Source organism: Nestor notabilis, unplaced genomic scaffold (assembly GCF_000696875.1).
Source record: "Nestor notabilis isolate BGI_N333 unplaced genomic scaffold, ASM69687v1 scaffold33250, whole genome shotgun sequence".
Lineage (NCBI taxonomy): Eukaryota > Metazoa > Chordata > Aves > Psittaciformes > Psittacidae > Nestor > Nestor notabilis.
Window position 1 is genome coordinate 1 of NW_009911214.1, and position 23,689 is coordinate 23,689.

General features: G+C 35.1%; 1 protein-coding gene across 1 annotated transcript; it reads right to left on the minus strand.

Moving 5' to 3' along the window:
* Positions 1-1,861: 1,861 nt before the first annotated feature.
* LOC104405091 (protein MON2 homolog) lies at positions 1,862-23,160 on the minus strand (the record flags this gene model as incomplete). Its single annotated transcript, XM_010013695.1, has 19 exons — positions 23,100-23,160; positions 18,876-19,003; positions 17,911-18,042; positions 16,765-16,894; positions 16,120-16,217; positions 15,329-15,454; positions 14,400-14,594; positions 13,539-13,663; positions 13,014-13,153; positions 11,097-11,250; positions 8,358-8,590; positions 7,119-7,200; positions 6,132-6,313; positions 4,769-4,881; positions 4,063-4,167; positions 3,736-3,816; positions 3,569-3,642; positions 3,400-3,490; positions 1,862-1,963 (listed from the first exon to the last, which is right to left on the minus strand). Coding segments are annotated over exons 2-19 (2,250 nt in total), but the record flags the coding sequence as incomplete, so codon positions are not given.
* Between the last annotated feature and the right edge of the window lie 529 nt (positions 23,161-23,689).

Below are 23,689 nucleotides of genomic sequence, written 5' to 3' on the forward strand. Positions count from 1 at the left end.
GATTTTTTATTATATTATAATTTACATACGCTATTATAATATTTTTACAACTATAAAATAAATCTCTAGATGATAAAATTATTTTTAATAGTAAAAAATAGTATCTTTTGGACAAACATACCTTCTGAATAAGGAAGCAATAGGAAGCAGTGAAAGACACAGAAGGAAAAATAATGAAAACCACAGCAGTTCAAGCCAATACATTTTCCAAAATGAATATACTAACTGCTAATTCAGAGAGTGATTGGTTAAAAAGCACCAAACAACTCTTCAATGAATGCCTGAAACTCTCAGGTTTAACTGTGCCTTAAGCTACTATAAAAGCCAGTTTCATCTTTCACACATTGCTTCACATAATCATGTGAGGAAGTATGACAGTAGCCTACACAGAAAGCATTCTTCTATATTCTCAAAAAAAAGTAACTACACAGTGAATATAAAATAAGCCTTACACTCAATTATTTCAAAACAGTAGCAAACACTATTTCAAGCTTTAGTTTCAAATGCATGTCTTCTTTTTGTGAACCTAGTTATCTAAACCTAATAGTTTTGTTAACTGCTATTTTAGAGCAGAAAAATAAAAACTATTTTGCAAATCCAGTTCATAGATACCTACTATGATCTGTACTTCCATAACTGATATGCTACCCTGAAACCAATCAGGTAAGTCTACTGTTTCATTGACCTCTACAAAATTATATCCACCCACCCTTCCAGCCCTAGCTCAGATGGTATGAGAATCCAGAATCAAAGTCCAAGGAAGGATCATTAGGAAGGCTGACAGTTTTGGACATTCCCTTATCAACCACTAGCCAAACTGAAAAGGAGGACAATGCAGAAGAGCTAGCTTAATATTAAAAAAAGCAGGCAAGAAATAGCTACTGTCTTGACTTATTTATATTTTTGTTACCTTATATAAGAAAAGAGAGAATTTGAACTACTTCATAATGCTCTGATTCTGACCAGATAATCAGTTTCTGAGACAGAGAACAAATTCTTCCCTCAGGTTGTGTTTAACTGAATTTGGCATTGGTTTCCTTCTTCCTTTTTGTAACTCAAAGATGATCTCCATAAATCAGGTTAGAGATGGCATCTTCTTAATACTGTTTGAAATAATGCACTGGTTCTAAGGCAGTCTGATACTTTCTGGAAAATGAGGAAGAAAAACCTTCTCCTTCACCCACTTGAACTCAAACCCTGTTCTTGTATTTCTCTCTTCTACATATCTGTATAGAGAATAAAAACTTTACAATTATATTCCATCGCCTGTTTTTAATTTCAAATTCAAAATTTAAGATTTTTTTTCCTTGATGGAGCACATTTTTCATCTTGAAGTTAAAATACTGAAGACATTTAAGTAGGATTATGACACCTATTTTTATATTTGTACAGTATTCTCTTAAAGAGACCATTCAAAATCTTAGCTTAAACACTTTTAAAACAAGCAAACCCTTTGTAAGTAAATCTAGTGGCTTCAATCTATCTGGTAAGGATGTAAAAACATACATTAAAATCTTCCTACATATTCATATTACTTGAATCCAAAGTGGAACCTGTTTGTGTTGCCTTCATTATAACATGTATATAAAGTATAACAAATTGATCATTTTAAACACTGCTGTGTTTAAAACATATAAGGACTGATGGCACCATAAAGTCGTAAGATAAATTAAAATACTCGAATTTAAATACGTAAGTTCACTTTTGAATTAAAATTGTGAAGCATTCAATTTGCAAAAAGAAAGTGCATGTAAAAGCAATCTAGACTGTTTTAAAAAACTACACTTTACAAATGTATTTCCACAAGATCTTTATTAATACAAACTCAGTTCTAGTACAACATATAAAAGCAACTATTTACCTCCAGAAGATGACCGGTCAGAGGTCTCCAAAGAATCTCAATCCTGTGCATATTAACTAGTCCTGTTTCCAGTAATTTAGCAACAGCAAAAAGTGATGGTTCCTTAATAAAATGGAATTTGAACATATGACTTTGAGGTAACTTAGATAATGAGAGAGTCTTTTGCTACATCATAATTTACAAATTAAAGTGCAACTCATCTCACTGAAGTACTGTGTTTTGTAGGCTGTGAATGCTGTCATAACAGCTTAGGTAGCATGGCTGGGAAATTTCCACAGCATCTGCAGTACTGCATGAGAAGCCACAAGGGGGTAGCAACAGCATATCATGAAAAATACTTCTTTCCTCATGTTTCATATAGTTTTCTCCAAGTTTGACAATAACCACAGCGCTGATATTCCTTTCAAAACTGCAGTTTTTACACAGTCCTCCCTCCAAACAGTTTTATAACATACATTACTAGCCAAGTAGTCTTTCTCCCATTACAACTTTTATATATAAACAAAGAATAAAGAATATTTCATTTAAGAATCTCCTTATGCTTCATACTCCACCAGCTTCATAAATGCCCTGCAGGAATATGATAATTTTCCGATTCATCAAGTAAATATGCAAATATTTGCAATACACTTTTTTAGATTTTTAATTATATTTTCTTAAATCAAGATATAGTCAAAATTACTGTTGAGCTGGAATTATTCTCAGTTGCTATTTCTGCCGATATTTTACTCTTATTTTCAACTGATTTTAAACACAAACTTTGCTTGTTTTAATTCATTCACTGTTGTTGTAATTGGCAAATATTATAACATGTATTTTCATTCACAATTATCTCTACTATAATAGATCAAGGAAAAACTTTCAGAAACTCTCCTCTGGAATTACATTGTGTCTAGAATATATACTCAATCTTTTTCAATCACAGGGTCTTTAACCTTTCTAGCTAAAGGTTGTTTACTGAGGCTGACAGGAATGCTACCATTTTGCCAAGTTTGAATTATCAAGGGGGTTTCAATATCTAAATTGTCAGGCTTCTTCTGAGGTGTATTATAAGAGAAAACTGAAATGAAACTCAGCACCTCACAGAATATACTGTGATATTCAGAATCCCTAACCTCTGAAATTACCAAGGCTTTTAAAAGTTTTATCCACCCGAAATCTGATTAATGGAAATACATGACATTCCTTAGTTAAGAAAAAACATAGCAAGAATGCAATGAGAATGTTCAAGAGGATTTAGTAACCATTGAATGAACTATTATAAACAAGACATTCTCTGGTTCGTAATTTATTTTTTACTCTAGAGTATCAAATGTATTACTGTCTTAATATTAGAAATAGTTAGCTTGAAGGATTTTGGAAGTGGCCATGTAGATGAGGCCCTTAGTGACACGGTTTAGCAGTGGACTTGGCAGACCTGGGGTAAAGGTTGGACTTGATCATCTTAAAGGTCTTTTCAAACCTAGTTGATTCTATGATAAAAGTACCTCATCTGCCTGTTTCACAAACACATCTAAAAAGAAACTAAAAAACTATACCTTATTGTTTCCATAGGCCATATCCATGGCTTCCAGAGACAACGAGCAAAGGGCATTTATTAAATGATGTAAAGACACATCGTCAAGGTATCTGAAAAATAACAGCTATCAAAACACTGTCAAGCTTGATACACACACATTATTTTAATTATAAGATAAGGTTTCTTACTGTGAGCTTTCAAAAAGCCTTGAAAGTATGTTGGATATAACTGGCAGATCAGTCATAACTGCTGTAGTCAGAACCTTGAAAAAGAGACAGAAATGTGTCTTACAGACTGCAATAGAAAATACTCCATAATCATTAAATGTGAAATGAACAATCATGATCCTGCTTACCGTGCTGGGCCCTTCTACAGCTCTTCCAGGTTTTAACGCACCCCCAACACCAGGCTTCAGTCCCAGAATCCACACAAGATGCTGAAATACAAAAGGATCATTTTCAGAAGAAAAGCCTTTTCAGGCTCCTTTTAGTGAGGAAATTAGCATTGTACTTGAGCTAGCTGGCAGTATTCCAGCCAAACAATTCAAGAGACATTCTACAGTACTTACTCAAGGCAATACAAAGTAGACCATCAGTAGAATCAAAGCTTCTTCTATTGCCCACGTAAGAACTCAAACCCAAATTATGGCAAAAAAAGCAAGGCATAAATATTTCCTCTATACCTGAAGAGTAGCCAGGACAAGTTGCCACGATGTACCAAGAACAGCTCCATGGCAGTGAGCTAAGTTGAGTAATGTCCTCATACACTGGATATTTTTTGAAGTCAGCTAAAAAAAACCACAACAACCAACCACATTATTCTTATTATTCTACAATAATAGTGTTTCTAGGAAATTTGCAGTTTTTTACTAAAGACTTTAAAGATTACATTTTGTTTGCACTGATGCAATGTATCATTTTTTAGAGAAGTAGTTCAGTATTTCTCCTTCTTCTCTCAGTCTTATCTTGCTGGGGTTGAATGTGATTTGATCACTGCCCTCTCCTCCCAGTTTCACATTATTATCAAAGGCACAAGTTAAAGTACTCCAGCTTTAAGTGTATCTTTCCCACAAAATCAGAGTCTACCTTAAAAAACCACGTAAGTGAACTTTCACACACATGCCCATAATAGAGCTAAGATCTATGGTTTTTCAAATGGAATGGATGGCAGCTGCTGAGATTAAGAGTCAGATGAAAAACAAGAGTAAGTCTTCTTTACACTTAGAGAACTTTACTGCCCAGGGCTGTTCCAAATTAAAAGCTTAGGTTAACATTTCAGATAACCATTATTTGTAAGAATACTGTTTATCTGTTGGCTATTTTTGAAACACAGTGGGACACAGAAAGAAGCAGTTAAGCAGGGTGAGATCACTTACAAATTGTACTTACCATTACTGTTCCCTGTGGCTGAAGAGCTAAGGGTTGCCCTACTGCTACAACCTGCTGGTGAGATTCACTTGAGGGACTGATCATTTGAACATTCTGTCCTTGAATGGAATATGCTAGAGGAAAATTGAGAAGGAAAAAAAAAATTAAAAAATTTATGTTTAAAATCCAGTACTTACTGGTAGTAACAACCACTTTCTGGTAAACACTGTCCAGAGAATTTTTGTTTCACAGTTTTAAGGTAAGTCACTTTGAGACCTTTAGTCATATTTAGATTATTATATCGTTGCCTTACAGAGTTAAAGGAGCCAGTAATTACTCCCTCTCACTAACTATTAGATATTGCTTGCAACACATTAATACATTTTATGTCAAGACTGGGATATTTGCGCAACAATATGACCATTAGACTATGTCTCAACTCAGTTATCGGTGGTAATTGTGTGTAAATGGTATGATTTGTGCTACCATTGTACTAGTACACTCAGAAAATAAAGGTGTCATAAATGCTATATCATGATGTTTTTCCAATACAGGACTTCAGGACACCTATTTTAGAATTCACCTGTAAAAAGACGAGTAACCTATATAAAATAACTTACGTTCACTGCTTCATTTCCGTAATGATTTATGTAGCTCAGTCATGCATACTGCTTCACAGACGTATGATCTAATAACAAAGTTAGCTTTTGGGCTGGAGTAAACGTATGGGTCCTTTTTCCCCAGACTAAGATATTCTGTTTTATATTAAGAGGTCTAACGATCAGTCTGCATATTCTCCAGATAGTTGCATTTCTTAGTACATAGTAACTCATTTTCAAAACTAGAAATTGAGCACATCCTCAACTGGCATATTCCATGAATTACAACATTCTCTCAGGATGTGGGGAACGTCAATTCAACCTCTTCTAAGTCGAACAGAGCCTGGAAAGTAAGATCTTCCATTTACACAGTAAGTACTACCATCACTAGACAATTGTAGAAAACGCTGTAGTAGACCACAAATGCAGGATGTTCTAGCAAATTCTTAAGTATCTGAGCTGCTCAGAGACCCTTTCAGAATTTGAATGCCTTAATCACATATTCTAACATACCTTTAAGATAGTAAATACATCTCCTTAGAATATGAACTTCTGACATATGCTAAGCATTCAGGAAGTTTTAAGATCACTAGAATGATACCCAGCAGATGCTGCAAGACTAACTGGTTCTGGAAAGCAGACAGTCTAGATCCTGTCCGAGGATTCTAACATAATTTAGCATAGACAAATTCTACAGTTATGTACCTTTTGAATTGCATCCTGGGACAACTCAGGTTTATTGGAGAATACATGGAAGCAAAGTTAAGGAAAACCTATATGCTTACATTTGCTGGACAGAGCTGCAGTTGTGCTGTTTAATACAGTAAGGGCATAGTGAGGAGGCAAAGATCCTTTGCAAATGGCAGTGATAAAGGCATCTCTTGATGTTACAAGACCCAGTCTTCCACAAAGTGCAGCCATAGTCAATTCTGCTTTTAGAATATTTTCAGTGGCAGCTTCATCAGTGCTGAAAGAGTACACACACACTGTTTAGCAAGAAATAGTCCACAGCACAGAAGCAAGCAGCTAGCCAAAACTGAAAGGAATAAGAACATAGACTTTAAACCTGTCAACACTACAAATACTGAAGGGCAAGAACAATCAATAAAAATAAAAATAAAAACAAAAACCAAACCAAAAACCCAACGATCTTCAGAACCATTCCCTATAAAATTGGTCTTTACTTCTGAATGCAAAGCAGACTGTGAGGAGGTATTTATCTCTAATTTCAGAAAATGGTGTTTGATAAGAAAAGATTCTTTGAAAGAGACAATTAAATTACCAAAGTTATTATCTAGTAAACAGCTTTTCCACTTCAAAGACTGCACAACACTAACAAGTACTGAGACATTATTCAGTATCTTATCAACAGTAATCAGGACACAGAATCACTTCAATGTGTTGAAACATTCAGTCAAAGTAAAAAGGAATAAAAATAACAGTTTAAAAGCAAGCCTTTGAAAATATAATTAATTGTTCTATATTGAAATACATTAAAGTTTGATGCTAGACTTCTGAGACTTTTGTGTTGTTTTTTCTTAACAGATCCTCACTTAGCCCAGCCATCACTAATCCACAAACCTGTCTGCTCAGATGCCATGAACAGCGCTCTCTCATACAACTTTCAACTTGACCAGTATCAGAAGTCAGTTCAAAATACAGTTGGGAATGTCATCTTTGGGGGGAAAAAAACCAAACAAAAACACCCAAACAAACAAACAAAAAAACCAAACCAACAACAAAAAACCCAAGAGAAACGAAAGACTAAATACCTTGCATCAAGTAGAAGTGATAAAGCAGCCAGAAGACCACACCAACAAGCATTCACCATTTCTTCCCAGACAGCTCTGCTAACTTGAAAGAAATGCATATAATTGTTCATAGCAGAAACACAGTATTTTTCTTAGTAACTTTCTATTATATATAACAAACAAAATATTTGCTACTGTTTCTTTTAAAGTGTGTTTTTATACATAGGTTTAGATAGCCATATATGCATATACACAAACTTGCTCCCACTAGTACTGTTTTAACAGTCTCATTTGAAATAATATTGCTAAAGTAAAAGATGTCACCAAGGCAATGCTTATTCTAAATTATACAAAAAAGATCTTTTGTATATATAACTATTTTTAATCTCTGTCTATAAAAATAAGCATTCAGAAGCATGCAAATGTGGGACAAGAAACTCACTGAAATTTTCTCCCCCGGTATTTATAATGTTCTGTGGTTTTTTCCTATTTCTTTACTTTAGGAAAAAATCCGCCCGTATCATTTCCACACGTCCCTCCCTGCACCAGGGCACACCAGGACCCTGGGCTGGGCTGGTGTGCATCTGCCTGCAGTACCACGGAGAGCTCCACCGCGCTCAGCACAAGCCCCTTTCCTCTCCCCCTGGGTACAACCCACAGCACTGCGGTCTCTGCTCCCTGGTACACAACCTAAAATCCGCCCCGAGACACAAGTACATACACAAACTCCTCATATGCTGCACAGATACATGCCTCAGTTCCTATTTGTTCTGCTCTTAAAAAAGTTCTTCCCTAAATACTTCCATCTTACTTGAAATCTCTTCATTAAAATGTTCATCTTTTTCTTTTGCTACTAGAAATACATTCTTTAATGTGATCTTAACTGCCACATTTCATCTCAGGGTGTCTCTTGCGCCTTGGATCTCAGCTTTAAGCAGGAGTCAGAATAGTAGTTTTGGAGAACAGAATGCCTGTTATCTTTCTCTTACATCCCACATGTGAAACAGTATTAGTAGATTAGAAGGATTCTATGGCTAAGGTGCTATAGGACAGAAGCACTACATCAAGTATTTTTTTTTTAGAGACTGCTGCAGGACAGTCTGTAACTGTCCTGTTACAAACAACAAATAAACAAAAAAACAAATGCCACTTCATTACAAGTTTTTATACACAATTTAGAAACAAAAAATGTAAGCATGTATTTTAATCCTGCTTTATGTAGAACTTCTGTATTTAAATAGTGTTTGCATTTTCAAATACCTAGTTCTTTCTCTGATTGATCAGATACAGACTGCAAGTCTTGCTGCTCTGAAGACTGTGATGGTAATGAAGTTGTCTCTGATGTGGTCTGACTGACTGTTTCTGCCTCTCCCAACTCTCCTTCAATCATGGTAGTGATACCACGGACAAGATCCAGTAAACAGTGAAATGCCACTGACATGGCATAGCCTTCAGGGATCGTAGGTGGCTCTACTTTGTCCAGCATTTCCAAACTAAAAATTGAAGCATGACAAGTAAGTGTGCAACAGTACCACTGTGATTAAAAACAATAATAAAAAACAAGATTCCAGGTGAATGTTAAGTACAAACAGGCCCCAAATACCACCCTTCAAGATCTACAGCATCTCAAGAAAAAAAAAAACTTTAAGTCATTAAGTAAAAGAGTAAATGAGTCACTAAACAAAAAAGTAAATGAAAGGGAACAAACTCCAAGTACAATATTTGTATCTGCAAATGCACATTTTTAAAAATCAACACATATAAGCAAGTATCACTGAGTGAATTATTCTACTTTTATTATTATTTTACTTAAAACCACTGTGACAGAAACTATTCAGAAGAACACAGCTACATAGGAACACCAGAGGAAACAGGTCAGAAAGTCATGACAGTGTGAACATATCAGTAACAAATTAAGAACAAATCAGATGTTCCATTATCATTATCTTTGAGTCCATATGACCAGAAAAGCCTGTCACAGCTATATAGCATATGACCAAGTATTCATCACCTACATGCACAGGTAAACAAGGGAAGCTATTTGTATATAAGGGAAATGTCTACACAATTCACTGCTGAAAACCATGCAATCAATTAAAACATCACTGTGCTGGAACTGCAGCCTCACTCCCCCTTCAGAAGATCTGCTGAGTTACAAATCCAACAGGAAACAGATTGTAGCTGCCACAGGGGAGACAGTCTCTTACAAAAACTACCGGCTATCCCAACAAACAGTATTTCCTAATTTCCTCTGCATATGAGTCTTAAAAAGACTAAGTATTCCAGCTACAGTATACCAAAGACACTTCTACAAGGTAGTGTCACCACTCCTTTTTGCACAAAGGATTTTCCTTCTTCCACACATGTAACTTCCTGATGATGGCTGCCTTAGACATCTGGGGGCAAAGGCAGCATAGGTAAATCAAATGGTCAACATTTCACCCTCTATCTGCAAATAAGTGTGTGTGTGTATATATATTGTTCTAATTGAAACTCTTAATGGGTTTTGTAGTTGTTGTGTATTCCTATTAAAAACATTTACTTCCTAGTGTAAAGAGGAAGACAAGGCATAGTGGTCTGGGAAGAGACCACTTTTTGCCTACACTGGCAAAAAGGCCTCTACTAGCTCTGTTCACAACTCGTATTTCAATTAAAACATTGTGTAAACATGTAAGAGGTGGCCATTGTATGAAAATCTAATGGCAGCAGTAGGATAGAATCAGTGCTAGGATTTGACTCAAATCTACAGTTAGTCATCTCCTTACGTGCAGGGACTACAGACAAAAGTACAAGATAGGAGAAAAAACTGCTGACAAGACATTCTAGTGACAATTCCACAACCTTACATACAATTAAAAAAAAAAAAAACAAAAAACCAAAACAAACAAAAAAACAACAAAACAAAAAAAACAACATTACTCAGTGGGAATCATGGAGTCACTGGAGAGATCCAAAGGTAAGACACAAGCAAGTTCAGAATAGCACAGGAGACTATGATGATGCTACGATGTTCTTGAGCCAGTTAAGAACAGCACATAAGAAAAAAAGAGAAGGAAGGAAAGCAGGAGGTTGTAACAGCTGGCCAAAGCACTAACTAGCTTTCATCCACTTTTGTTAAAAATTTACATTTCCTAAGCACAGTCAGACAACCTAAGATAACATTCATGGCCACTACTGGAACAAGAAGTCAAGTCAATACACACATGTTAAATTATTGAAATCTGAGGATGAATTTGTCCTGTATCTGAAAGGCAGATAAAGGAGTTTCTACCTTTAAAAAGTATTGAGAACCAGGCTATTTGCTGATTTCACTGAGTATTAGTATGCTTACATTTCACGGGCAATTCTAATTTGGAAGAGATTTACTTTTAATGGTCATGAGTGATATGAAAAAACTGCCACTATTTTGACAGAAGCATAGTATTTGCGGCTTTAAACAAAGAACATGATCTCCCTTACACAAACTCATGACAAAATAATTCATCATTCTAAGAAGCATTCACAGCCTAACTTTTGTATATAGGTCAATATATTGTGTGGAATGACCTGGCCATTATCTACCACAATATCCAGTTCCATAAAAACTGTAAATACGGTAAAGCTGGTTTAAGAAAGCTACTTTTTCACTCCCATTGGTGCCTCATTTGCTTAATACCCCTCATGCTTGCCATTACACAACCCAGCAAAAAGTATGCTAGAATTGTTTTATACTGTAGTGAGGTCTAAAAGTGCAGAGTTAATATAGGAAGAGTATGGTAGAAAAAAAATCCAACAGATGCTAAAGCCATAGGGGACATTTGGATCAGAATTCAAAGCATGCAGACAAAATAGCAAAAAATAAGAACACCTCATGGCACCGACAATAAGAAAATCCACAATACACCTCAATGCCAGTAAAATGAAGACTTCATTATTCAGTAATAAGAAATTCCTTAAACTATCAAGTTGGAAATAAAAAATATTTGTCATATACATTTTCAAAAAGATAGGGGTACTTACTAGGTAGCTTTAGCACTGCCTTGTACTGTTACATTCAGGATAGGTATCCAAGTGCCTCTGTATTCAAAAGCAGGTAATACAGTTGCTCCTCCTCCCATTCCAAGCACTCCTGGGCTAGTCTGTGCTGAGCCAGTATTCCCCGATGCATTGCTTCCTGCCCAGAAAAACAAAGTGATAAAATTAACCCATCTAATTTTAGCTATCAGCAAACATCCTTTTTATATATTTAATTTTTAAGTTGAGATAACAGAATTAATCTGAGACACCATGCTCAGTAATAAAAACCACCACCACCATCAAAAAGTATTGTTGAGCTCCCTCTCCTGTCTAAAACACGATCTTATGTGCAAAGTAGTTAGTTTAAAAGACAAAGTTGATTGATGCTAACTACCTTATTTTCAGTCAGAATAAAATATATTTGTGAAAGACATAGCAGCATTCATCACATTCTGCAAAAGAATTAAACTTTCATTGGTTTTGATAAAACAATATATATTTTAGTGATATTGTTTGATTATCATTATCCGAATAGTTGCATCTAGAACTTCTAGTAGGAAAGAGAGGTTAATCGTTCCAAGAATAAACTTGATTTCAGACATAAAAAAGCCACAAGAAGAGATGGAAAGAAAACTGCAATGTTTGAACCTGTTCCATGGCAAGACAGAAGAAAACAGACAGATCTGGGGAAGAGCTGACAACATGCCAACCAACAGCTAGGAAGGAACAAATTTTGGTTCCAATTTAAGCCAAATAAAGCAGATAAAGGGACAAGGAATTCTGTATGTATACGCTTCCTACACAAAGGAGGTCTACACTTACTAGGAGTAGGTATCACATGTTCAGACTCTTTGTACAGACAATGTGGAGAGAAAGGCAGAGTCCCCATGAACTCACAGCACCTAATACGTCAGTGTAACACAGCCATTTTGATGTGCTTGCTTTTAATATATACCAACACTAAGCTATTAATTTCAGTAATATGAATACACTCTGAAATCTATGTATACATTTTAACACAGTAAAGCTTAACAGATTGAAACAACAAAGTCATGCTGCTAAGCAGAAGTGGTTAATCAAATGTTGCCACTAACACAAACACAGACTGGTGTTTTTTCCTGTGATTCCACTGAGCAGTCAGACACAGACAACTATTTTTATATCAATATGACTCCTTGAAGTGGTAAACATTACACCAGTACAAGATAAGTGGCACAAAGCTTTGGTAGTGCAGCTTTCAACTTCTCTTATGAACAGCTACTCTGTTGTACTCTGAGGCTCAAAAGCCAACTACAGCTGTATAAGGTGTGTAAGTGTTCAAGGCCAGGCTGGACAGGGCTTTGAACAACCTGGTCAAGTGGAAGGTGTCCCTATCCATGGCAGGGGGGTTGGAACTAGGATATCTGCAAGGTCCCTGCTCTCACATTACAGAAAAAGCAAAGATAATCTGTAAAACTCAGATCTTTCTTTTTACCCCTTGGCTTCCTTAGGCCAGTTTTAACCCTGAACATCCAGAAGAATTAGTGATTGCCTTCCAGGAGGAAGCAAACACTGTCTTACTATTACCATTGCACACTGCCATAAATGACATCCCCACTCAAGTAGAAAGAAACTTGTTATAGTCAGAAATAAGAAATAATTTCCTCAGAATTTCCCTTAGAAAAGCTGTGAACCAGGGAGCTTGGCTGCTGTAGAAGCTCTGCTCTGCTGACTGAGGACTATGTCTTCCCCACAAGACAGACAAGATAAAATCACCTCTTGTACCAGACCTGAAAACATTGGTTGGTTCAAGCTAGTTTTCCACCTAAGTGAACAGAGAAGTACAGAACTGTATCAAGCCAAATGTATATACTGAATCAAATCAGAATTTTTATTACAAGATGCTGTAAAATTATAATTATAGTAAGGACAAGGCTTTACCAGTTTGGTTTGGTGTTGCTGATGTGCTCCCTGTGCTTGGTACAAGAAATAGTGACTGGATGAAGGACCCCAATGCATTCACAATATCACGGAAAACTTTAGTGGAATGTTGCTTCATATCATAAGACTGACAAAAGGACCTGAAAAGCGTTTTATAAGATATAGTTAGCATTTGACAAATTAGGGACTAAAAGTACATTTTAACAGCAACTCCCTCCCCCCACCAAAGTGCAGACTAACAGCACATTTTAACTGCAAATATTTAGGTAAATAATCATATTTAGTTTTAGGTAAATGTTCATTTATTACTGGTAAGTGAAAGAGGGTTTGGAACACTCAAGTAACAGTAATTCAGCCCTTCCTGGAAAGCAAGCATAGCCTAACGCTTTATTAAAATTATCTTGAAGAGTTTATTGCATTTAAGTTTCTACATATTTACAATGTTTTAGGAAGCATTTTCCACCAGAGAAAAATAAAAAGATTTCTTAAATTTTATGTAAAAGTGAAACTCAATATATTTAATACCTTAATAGCTGAGGCTGCACACAAAGCCTGTGAATAGATTCTACTGCAACAGCTCTCAGCCACTGTGGTTTGTCTGCATCCAGAAATTTAACCAGCAATGACAGAAAGATTTCACATTCTGTTACCTAAAAGATATAGTTTATAGCCATTAAATAAGAAGAAAGTCTCCTACAAATATTTTCTAAAAAAACTTTCTGTTTCATCTTAGGAATCCTATCCCAGCAAGTTTTGCATAGGAACTAAAAAATCCCTTCAACAAGCATTTATTCAAAATTATATAAAAAACATACCTAATAATCATAATTTTCTTAAGCTAATGCCACATATGCAATTGTATTGAAGGAATTAAATTCCTCAAAGACACTGCATTAAAGTTCTTACATATGCTACAGTAAAAAATGAAATGGAAAAAAAAAGTCTTTCTCTAGAAGGTAAGAACTTCAGAAGGTATCAGGAGGTAAGAACAGGTAAATATGATTTTCATATGTTCATACATTCTGTCAACAGCTTTTGCAAAACAAGTCAAAAGCCTCTTAGCAAGTATTAACAAAGCACAACAATCAACAATATCTAAAGCTACGCAAACCTAGTTCCCAAAACTTTAACTGAAAGGCAGTCAAGTAGAGAAAATGTAACAGCTAATTTACCCTGAGAATTTATACAAACCCACGTTTAATAAAATCATACAGGTAGAATACATGTAAACACAAATACACAGAAGAGGAAAAGAATATTTAGACTTTTCTTTCCTCAGTATATATGAACAGTTACCAAGAACTAATTAATACTATTACTGACCACAGTACTGGCATATACGGAGAAAAACAGAATTGTATAAATTAAAATTGAACATATTCTTACCAGCAAACTGTAAAACTGCTTAATCAAAACAGAAACTACTCTCAGCAAACGCATACAGATGGGGAAGTACGGTTTTTCTACTGGTGCTGGGGAAGATGACGTGCTGGAACCTTGCCTGAATTTGATATTTGGGGAAAAGAGCTTTATAACAAGAGGGCATACTCTTTCTTTAAGAAGAAAACTGAATTCCTGATGCTGAAAAAGAAAACAGAACAAATTTTAAGCAGATAATCTTTAACTTCTACTAGTAGCTCTGATTATGCATCTTATTTAGATTTGCTGCTATGATCAAGCACCCAGAAGTCATGTAAATCTTGGTATAAATTACACACTCAGGAAATGAAAAGGAAGAATGGCAGACACCACTGTAAAGCTACCAAAAAGCATAACAAAATGGTATGGTCAGGTTCATACCATGCACCCCTCTTCTTGTACTTTGTAAACTGAAATACGCTGCTAATAATTCATTCATTATATATTTAATTTTTTTAATTTAGCTCCTGTCTGCTAAAATACGTGACTGTAGGATCATGGTGCATTTATATGTAGTAGATCCACACAGTTCATAGTCATGATTCTTGCTGCTTTGCAAGTGGGGCGAGGTTAATGTTTATGTAGAAATAACACCATAAACTAAGTAACAGAGCTGTCGTAAATTATGCAAAATCAGATAATGCATCTTTGGAGGAAATTCAAATGGCAAAACGAAAAGCGAAACAGAGTAAAACATGCTCTACAAAATGCACAAACATAAATATAGTGTATGGTAATAGAAAAAAGTGGACAAAAAACAGAGAGCATTTCTCTGTAAAAGCTACAAGTCCTTCTGAAAAGTAGTACTCACGCTAAATTAAAGAGGAGTTAATGAAGTGTAGATTTTAATACCTATGTGAAAAGTCTTTCTATTTTCCCCTCTAAGAACTACTCACTTGTAAAAACACCTGTGGAAAGTCATTGAGGACTGACTCAAGAAGTTCAAGGCCAAATGTCCGGGTCATTTCTGTCATACCCACGAGCCAGTAGGGAGCATCAGCATTAACTAACTGACAAAGATCCTTAAAAAAAATACAATAACATTTACATTCTCTGCACAGTCCTGTACAGGCATAAGTTTTCTGAGTTTACAACAAAATCTACACTCTCTCCCTCTTCTGTAATTAGGGATTATCCAATTTCAAGATAACTTTTCCCCAAACACTTCTTTTACTTAAATTATTAAGCAAAACCTTTAAAAAGAAATTTTAAACTTTGCTGGTATGCTTGCAGCAACTGTGTTCATTCCTGCCCTCAAAAATATCTCAAGACCAGTAAATTTGCTAAGTCACGAAAATTTTAACTGGTGTGATGAATACAATTGCTATTATTCATCATATCCTGAACTTTAATGTACAATACCAAGCACAAGAAGCAAGACTGACCTATAGTAGCAGTATGTGGCTCATGGAAAAAAGAATCTTTGATTTAATACAGACATGCACATTTAGCTGTTATTTAAGATGTATAGTAAAACATATTGCTAGGCCACTTTTTCTTCGATTTCCAGTCACCTCTCTGGGATACAGCATATCATTGCCAATTACAGTAAATGCACCTAAGAAAGCCTGAGGCTCTGGTTAAGGACCTTGTCAAATTGCTAACAGCAAATTTTTGAAATTTTTTACAGAGATGTAGAAGCACCCAATCATAACTGCAAATGGATAAATATATGCCCCCCAACTACCTGAAAAAGCATATATGCATCCTTAGCACATGGCTTCAGTGTACTGACAGATCTTCTGTTACTATTTCCTTGAACTGCAACTGGCTGGTCAATAGTATCTGTGTGAAAACAAAACCCAGTTTTGTTAACTAAGGACTGTTGAAAAATCAAGTATAAACTAAGTGTTCTTACAAAAAGATTCTAGGAGAATGGCCAGGTAATTCTACTGCAAGTATTTATGTCTACAGAAATAAACATTAGATTGAATACCAAAGATCATCAGTGCCAAGCACTTCTTTCCAGTAAATGCTCTCTTCAAAACCACTACTGCTATGTATTTCATACTCTGTAATCCAAGCTAACTTCACCATAAATAACATGCTCACCTCAAATTCCTTCACAATACTAACCTGAAGACCATTTCTCACAGCTTGAAAAGTATCTAGGTTTTATATACAGATGCACTGGCTTGGGCTGACACAATGGCTAAGCATTACATCTTATGTGAATACAAGTAAGTTTGTAAAAGACAGTAAAGATTACTGACTGTGATTTTTTATTTTACATAATGCTTATAAACTTTTTACTAAACTGAAAAAGATAAACATTTGATGTATGTCCAAAAAACAAGTTAACACAAGCAAGCAGAGTAAGAAGTATGCCCACCTTTGTATCGTTCATCTTCAGCAACCACCCTCTCAAAGACAACAGTAACTACCTGCCTCACTGTAGCTGCCGCAGTGTTATTTGTGATATTATCTTTTGTGAAATGCAATCGAAAACAAAGTACAATTGCCTGAAAGGGAGAGAAAAAACGATCACCTTACAACAATGTATTTTCATCTTTTAGCTAAGAGTCCAGACAGCTGATTGAGCATTCTTTCCACTAGTTTGTCAAAAGGTTGCCTGAAAAAGAAATTGTTTTAATCATTTTAAATTTGAAGAACCAGAATAAGTTTTATGGATTATCCTAGCCAAATACTCTTCGGTAATCTTCCACCAAGATAATCTAGAACTGGTATTAACTGAAGATACTACGAAGTGCTAATAAATCTACAATTATCATACAGAAACACGCAGTACTCAACCACATAAAACAAGGTGTACGAACATTAATGTCAAAAGGACATTCGGATTATAAGGTTAATCACAGAAAGGTCTGTCAACTTCAAAGGTAAAATACAATTCCTCACCTACATTAAAATCACAACAATGCTGCCTCGACTGCTATTATTCCTCTCTAAGGCGCATATTTTTAATGTGTCATTGTGACAGCAGTGACCCGAATATTGTTTTCCACTGGATTTCATATTACCTCTAATACATAGTTTCATACTTACTTATTTTATAATGAATTTTGAAAATTAGTATCTGTATGTGTAGTGAAACCTGTATTTCTTGTTCTTTTGTCCTTATTCCATGCTCTTGCACTTGCATGAACCTCAACTGCACCTGGCCACAGTGCTACATGCTCTAAGCCATAGAAGATGTAGGATTTTCTTTTGCTTGTTTTTCATGTAAATGACTTGTGGGCTCTGCTCAGCTGGTATCCCCACATTAGTCTGAAATTCTACAACACATCTCTGGACATATTATTATGGAGGAATTAAAAAACAAATTAAAAAGGAAGCTAGAAGAAATCTTGTTTTCAGAGTCTAGATATAAAGACAACAGGGACACAACAGAATGAAGAAAACCCCTCCTCTTCCATTATTTCCAAATGCTTCATATGTAAAATTTATCTCTGTTTTTCCTCTCGGATATTGTACATACTATACTGTACATACCTGGTTGTCACTAACAAATTCTTACCTTGGACAGTGCTTCATCATGCACAACTGTATTGGTTGTTAAAAGTACAAGAACTGTCTGGAGCAATTTAAGTTCTTCAAGACTATTTTCCATCAGTTGCCAAAGCATATTAATAATGTTTCCTGCTGCAGCCTACAAAGAAATAATATTTTGCCAACAATTAATATGTTTACATACTGGAATATCATGTGTATACATGTAAGGACAGCACTGTCATAAATGCATTTCATAACTGAACTTGCCTGTTTGTTTGTACCATGGGACTACACTGAGAACATAAAGCCAATTGCATTGTCACAAGCTTCCCAAGGTATTTTTAAAGAACTGACAGCAGAAATCTCTTAATGTGTAGTCCAAATTAAAGTGTGTACTTTATTTTCTATTCGAAAATACAAAAAAAAGCAGTCCAAAGACTTTTTATTCTCAAAAATCATTCATATTGAAGAAAAAACAGCGTAATTTTATATTATGTAAGCAGAGTATTACTTTCACCAGCTTCTTAACACACTATATATGTAGTAGCATATCATGACACTGACAGTTGCAGGAAATGTGCATACCTTTTACCTTATTTTTAAAAGTAAAATGTAAGCAAACACATAATACATAATGTTATCACAGAGTAAATTTTGTGAACGCAACTTTCAGAATTCTATTTATGAAAGACCATTACATGTTCTGTTCCTGCAATGTAAGAATGCAAACTAAATGAACTGGTTTGAATTTTCATTAATTTCCGTCTAGAAGTTACTAATACTTCATCACCTCTTTTAAATTTTCTTTTTTTTTTAATGGTCAAAAAGGTTTTCTTTTAAATTGCAGTTTTTTAAAAACAGATACAAGTAAAATACTTTGCAGACTACGCTCATTATAATACAAACAGCCTCCTAAAAGAAGCTTCCACCTTCAGTCTGAGTATTTCTCACACTGGAATATTTATGTATTTATATAAAGACTGATCTTACCTCTGAGACAACTTCATGGGACATGAGCCTCTGTATGGCTGCTAGACACAGCTGAGTGATCTTTGGTTCCTTTGTTCCACAACCCATTAGAAAAGGCTGAACTACCTCTGAGCTGTTCTCTTTTAATGCTTTCAAAGAGAGATATAGAAGCAGTCAATGTTTAATACTTTGAAAAATACAATGCAAAATTTGTTAATCATACCTATTAACAAAAAGCAATCTCCAATCTGAGAAATTTGGGACTTACTCTTGCACCACAAGGAAAAGCCAGGTGAAGACAGTCACTGAGCTCCATAGCTTACTTTCACAATCATCCTAAATCCCAAGTACCTTCTCCCTTACACACTCAAGTGACTTTCTCTTTCCAAACCTAAAACGTTCACTTTGGTAAGTAAGAAGCTGTAAGGTTCTGCCCATCCCAGAGCTTTTTTCTGGCCTTGCAGTGGTGACTGGCCTCATGCTGGTAGCCGCATTCTGCTCTACTTCACCTCAGCACCAAATTCAAAAGCGACGAAGTGTGGCACAGAGACACATTCCAAGGCATGGGACACACAGGGGAATAGCAAAATGTCACCGACAAACCAGGAGGAGAAATAGACTGGACTGTTTATATCCTGGGTACATACTGTGAGTTTTCCAACCAGTGTTTTAGTGAGAAAGGGCAGCTTCTTAAAATGAAGCTTTGTCAGGAGAAAACACAGATTTCAAGAACTTTTTTTTTTTTAATTAATTTTTAAGGAGGAAAATACTTCACAATGAATACAACATTCCACACTGTCATTTTAAAAAGTGTTTCCCCATAAAAGTAATTCTAGAAAAGCAATTCTAGAAATCTGAGATAAAGTTCATAAAATTTAAAAATAAGAAAATATTTCTGAAAGATGACAGAACAGCATGGATCTGACTGACGAGTGCTTTTCTGTTTGCAGCCATGGTTGTTGATTCGTGAGAATTTGTAAGATTTTAGCTGCTCATCACCATGTCAGATAATAAAAATTTCCTCACAGTTTGAAGCTCAGTGTGTGTTCTTAATCTAAACGTCACACACTGTGTTTTAGTCTACGCATAATGAGAAATGTGTTCATGAAAAAGTTTCACACATTTTTAGAGCACAGATCTTACCACCAACAAACAAAAACCATATTCTTACACAAAAATGCAAGCATGATCTATTTTATTTTTTTCTGTTGAGCAATCTGAAGTTCATTGTTAAGTATCAATAACCTGGAAAAAAATGAAACATCAAGGTAAAAGCTACAGAAATATATTTTAGTGATATTTTTCAACTTAAGCACTAACTAACATGACTAACAAGTTTCAGTGAAAAGAATAGATGCCAACTTTCTCTAAGGTAAAAATAGTTCTTACAGGGTGATATCAACACATATACAGTCATAGTTTCATCAGCCTCTTCAGATCCAGTACAGGCTCTACATCTCATTGACAGAGGCTGACTTTGCACCAAACGTCTAATCAAAACCAATTAAAATGTCGGCATAAATGTGAATGAACACATAGGTTCACTGCCTGTTAAACAATCTGCTTTGATTTCAAGAGGTGTCATTTCAATTTTCAAATTAAAAACAAAACAATGGATACTTCATGAAAACCAGAAGTTTGTTTCCAATTAAGACATGTAATTTAGGCATCTAATTGTCAGTATCTATATGTGAGCTACATGTCTAAGCTGCCTTTATAGTCTATGAACATCTACAACACCTGGCCAAGGAGCACACTCTAACATGGGCACAAATATTCTAAGAATGGCAAAAATGGCAAAAAGTTAGTAAGCAATAAGACAAAGAAAAATTTAAACCTTTTACAGTATTTTTCCTGTAATCTGTTAAAAACAATCTCACAACAAGATCTATACAAGGATTTTTACTTTATAAAGCTGAAAAATTAATGTTTTGTAGACCTGGTTTAGTACTGATCATTATACTAGCTCAGTCTTAAATACACAGAAGTTTTCTTACATCCAGGTCTGCTTCCATTTTGCTACCAAAATTATGTAAATATATATTTGAAAAAAAAAATCTAATGTAAAGAACACATTAAAAAAAAAGTTTTGGGATGTAAAATTTAGTCTTTCATTCCATCAGCAAGACTGTAATTCTGATTTTTTAAAAGAACTCCTAAAACAAAAGTATGAACTGCATATCTCAGAGCCACATGGAAATAACTTCTCACATTTACCTCCGGTGATATAAAGCAGAAGCTGACTTCTCTTTCAGAATCACTTGAATCCTCATAAATAAATTATAAAGCATGTACAGACTGCTAAGAATGAAGACTTTCAAACTGCACAGCTTAACTTTTCCAAGAGAAAGAAAAAAGTTAGATCAATGACCTTAGAGTTCTGCCAAGTTCAGCATATCTCACCAGACACAATAAAGATTTTTAAGATTTCAGTAAAAACTTTAATATTGCATCTACTTCTCTAAAAATTATAATCATTCGCAGTGCAATGCTTCAAGAAAGCATCAGGTCAGCTGCTTCAAACCAATCTGATACAGTTGTGTTCATTTATTTTAGAGAAATGGCAGTTTACATCAAAATATAAAGAAAAAATCATATCCTGATCAAAATACTTGTTTGGTCTAGTAGATGTTAAATATTCTAGCAAAAAGCATTTACTTCACTAGATTTCACAATTATAGTAGCCTTTTACAGCTTTAGTATTACTAAAGTATATATGCTATCTTCCCCCCCCAAAAAATAAAATATCTAAATAGCAGAGAGGGGACAACAGACATCATGACATTAACATACCTACAAGATTAGGTTACCTCAAAAAATACAAGGGTCGATAAAGAATTGGGACTGTTTAATGGCATTATGTTTAAATTATGGAATGTTAGGATAATATGCAGGCAAAGTATACGTTTTCCTCTGTTCCACAGTTTCTCACTGGGAAAAACATGATTATCCTATTAGCAAAGATTAACTGATCAAAATAACTTTCAGGATATGCTGGTTTTCCAAACTTCATAACAAGCAAACTGCACAGTTTGGGTTTTTTTGCTGAATTAAAAAAATATGAGCTACACTGTAGTTGAAAACTTCCAAAGGAAAAGTACTTACAAAATCTGACCAACTAACAGAAAGTGTTCCCTCAAAAAGATTACACTCAAGACTGCCTATCCATGCCCAGAATCAACAATCCTTCACATCACTTTGAAACGAAGATTTAAAAATCAAAGAATTTTTCAGGATTACAAACCAGCTTTCTAAAATACAAAGTTCTTCACACAGTAATATGCCAAAGAATGTTGACAGCTTCGCAAATGGCTAACTAGAGACTTCTCTTGTTCATTTGTGTATTTCGATATAGCTGACATTACCTGGCATAGTTTTCCCACTTATGTCAGCATTCATGACAGCAGTAAAAACAAAGAAAATAAACAAATAAAAAAGAGGCATTAAAATGAAATATTGAGGGTTGGGACTGCTACTTCAAATAATTCTAGAAAGTGCCTCCTTACCAGTATCTGATTTAAGCGCTTCGAAAGAAGAAATAGTTTTACATCTATTTCATTTGGACCTTTCAAATAATTTAGCATTTTAAGGATTTTGTCCACGGCTGAGGTAGACACTCAAGTAGTAATTACAGGGACATTCAAATCTGGCCAAAGGCTTTACCAGCAATTGGCAAGAAGCCACCAATTCACATGCTATTTAATAAAGCTGAAGAAAGTCAGAGATACAGTTTTAAGCACTTACAAAGCTGCAACTCACAAGATATCTCCTGTCCCTCAAGGCAGTGGTACATCTTAAATTGAATGACCTTGTCTCAGATCAAGATGGATTTTTGCCTGCCAGGTACAAGTCTCCAAAGGCTAGACTCTCGTACTAAACACACAGATGAGGATCATACCCAGAACTCCACACAGATCACTCAACAACAGCTGTGCTCAACACAGACAGTGAATAAAACATTGAGAATTCGGAGTATTTCATGCTATTTTTCTAAGTGGATTATTTATTCTGTAGAGCCACAACTCAAAATGGAGACCTTCCTCAGCATCAGTATAGCACTAACATAAAACAAAAGTAGCATTAAAAAATTCTCATGGTACTGATTTTTTTGTTAGGTGCTCAGAAGCATCACTGATACAGTCACACAAAAAGACATACAGAATTAGTACACGTATGCAAGGCACCTTTTTAACATTTTGGTCTGTAACCCAAGTTTATTTTTCCCACTGAACTGCAAATAATTACCTGCCAAAATATCAGTGTTACGTGCAGCTATTGTTTTCACTTTTATTATTCCTGATTCAGCAGCCTGGAAGAGAAGAAAAATAAGTAATTTAGACGCTAATTCATACACCAGTATCTGGAAAGAAATAAAAATACTGAAGTAAAAACTTATGGACTCAGAGCAAAAATGGTTTTGTAGTGTTTTAGGTAAGCAGAACTACAATGCCGAAGTGAAATCTTTGTAGCTTCTGGAATTCCTTTCTGGAATTCCAGAGGAAAGGGTATATTCTGTGGCTCAGAATTTTTAGAAATCACTATTTTCACTGTACTACCTTCCGGTTCTATGAATTCAAAGAAAAAACACTAGTAAACCAAAACCCTGTTTCACAGCCTCTGTACAGTTTCAAACTGTGAAACAATTACCATGATACCTAATTGTGAAACAATTACCATGATACCTAATCTGTCACATTCATCAGGTTGAAATGGTGAAGAAGCAGAGAACATCAGTAATTATATCAATCCTTAATACTTAACACCTAACCAATGAAATCCAGTTAACAAACTGGATGTGGTACACCACACTTGAATATTATCACTGTTCTTCCAGT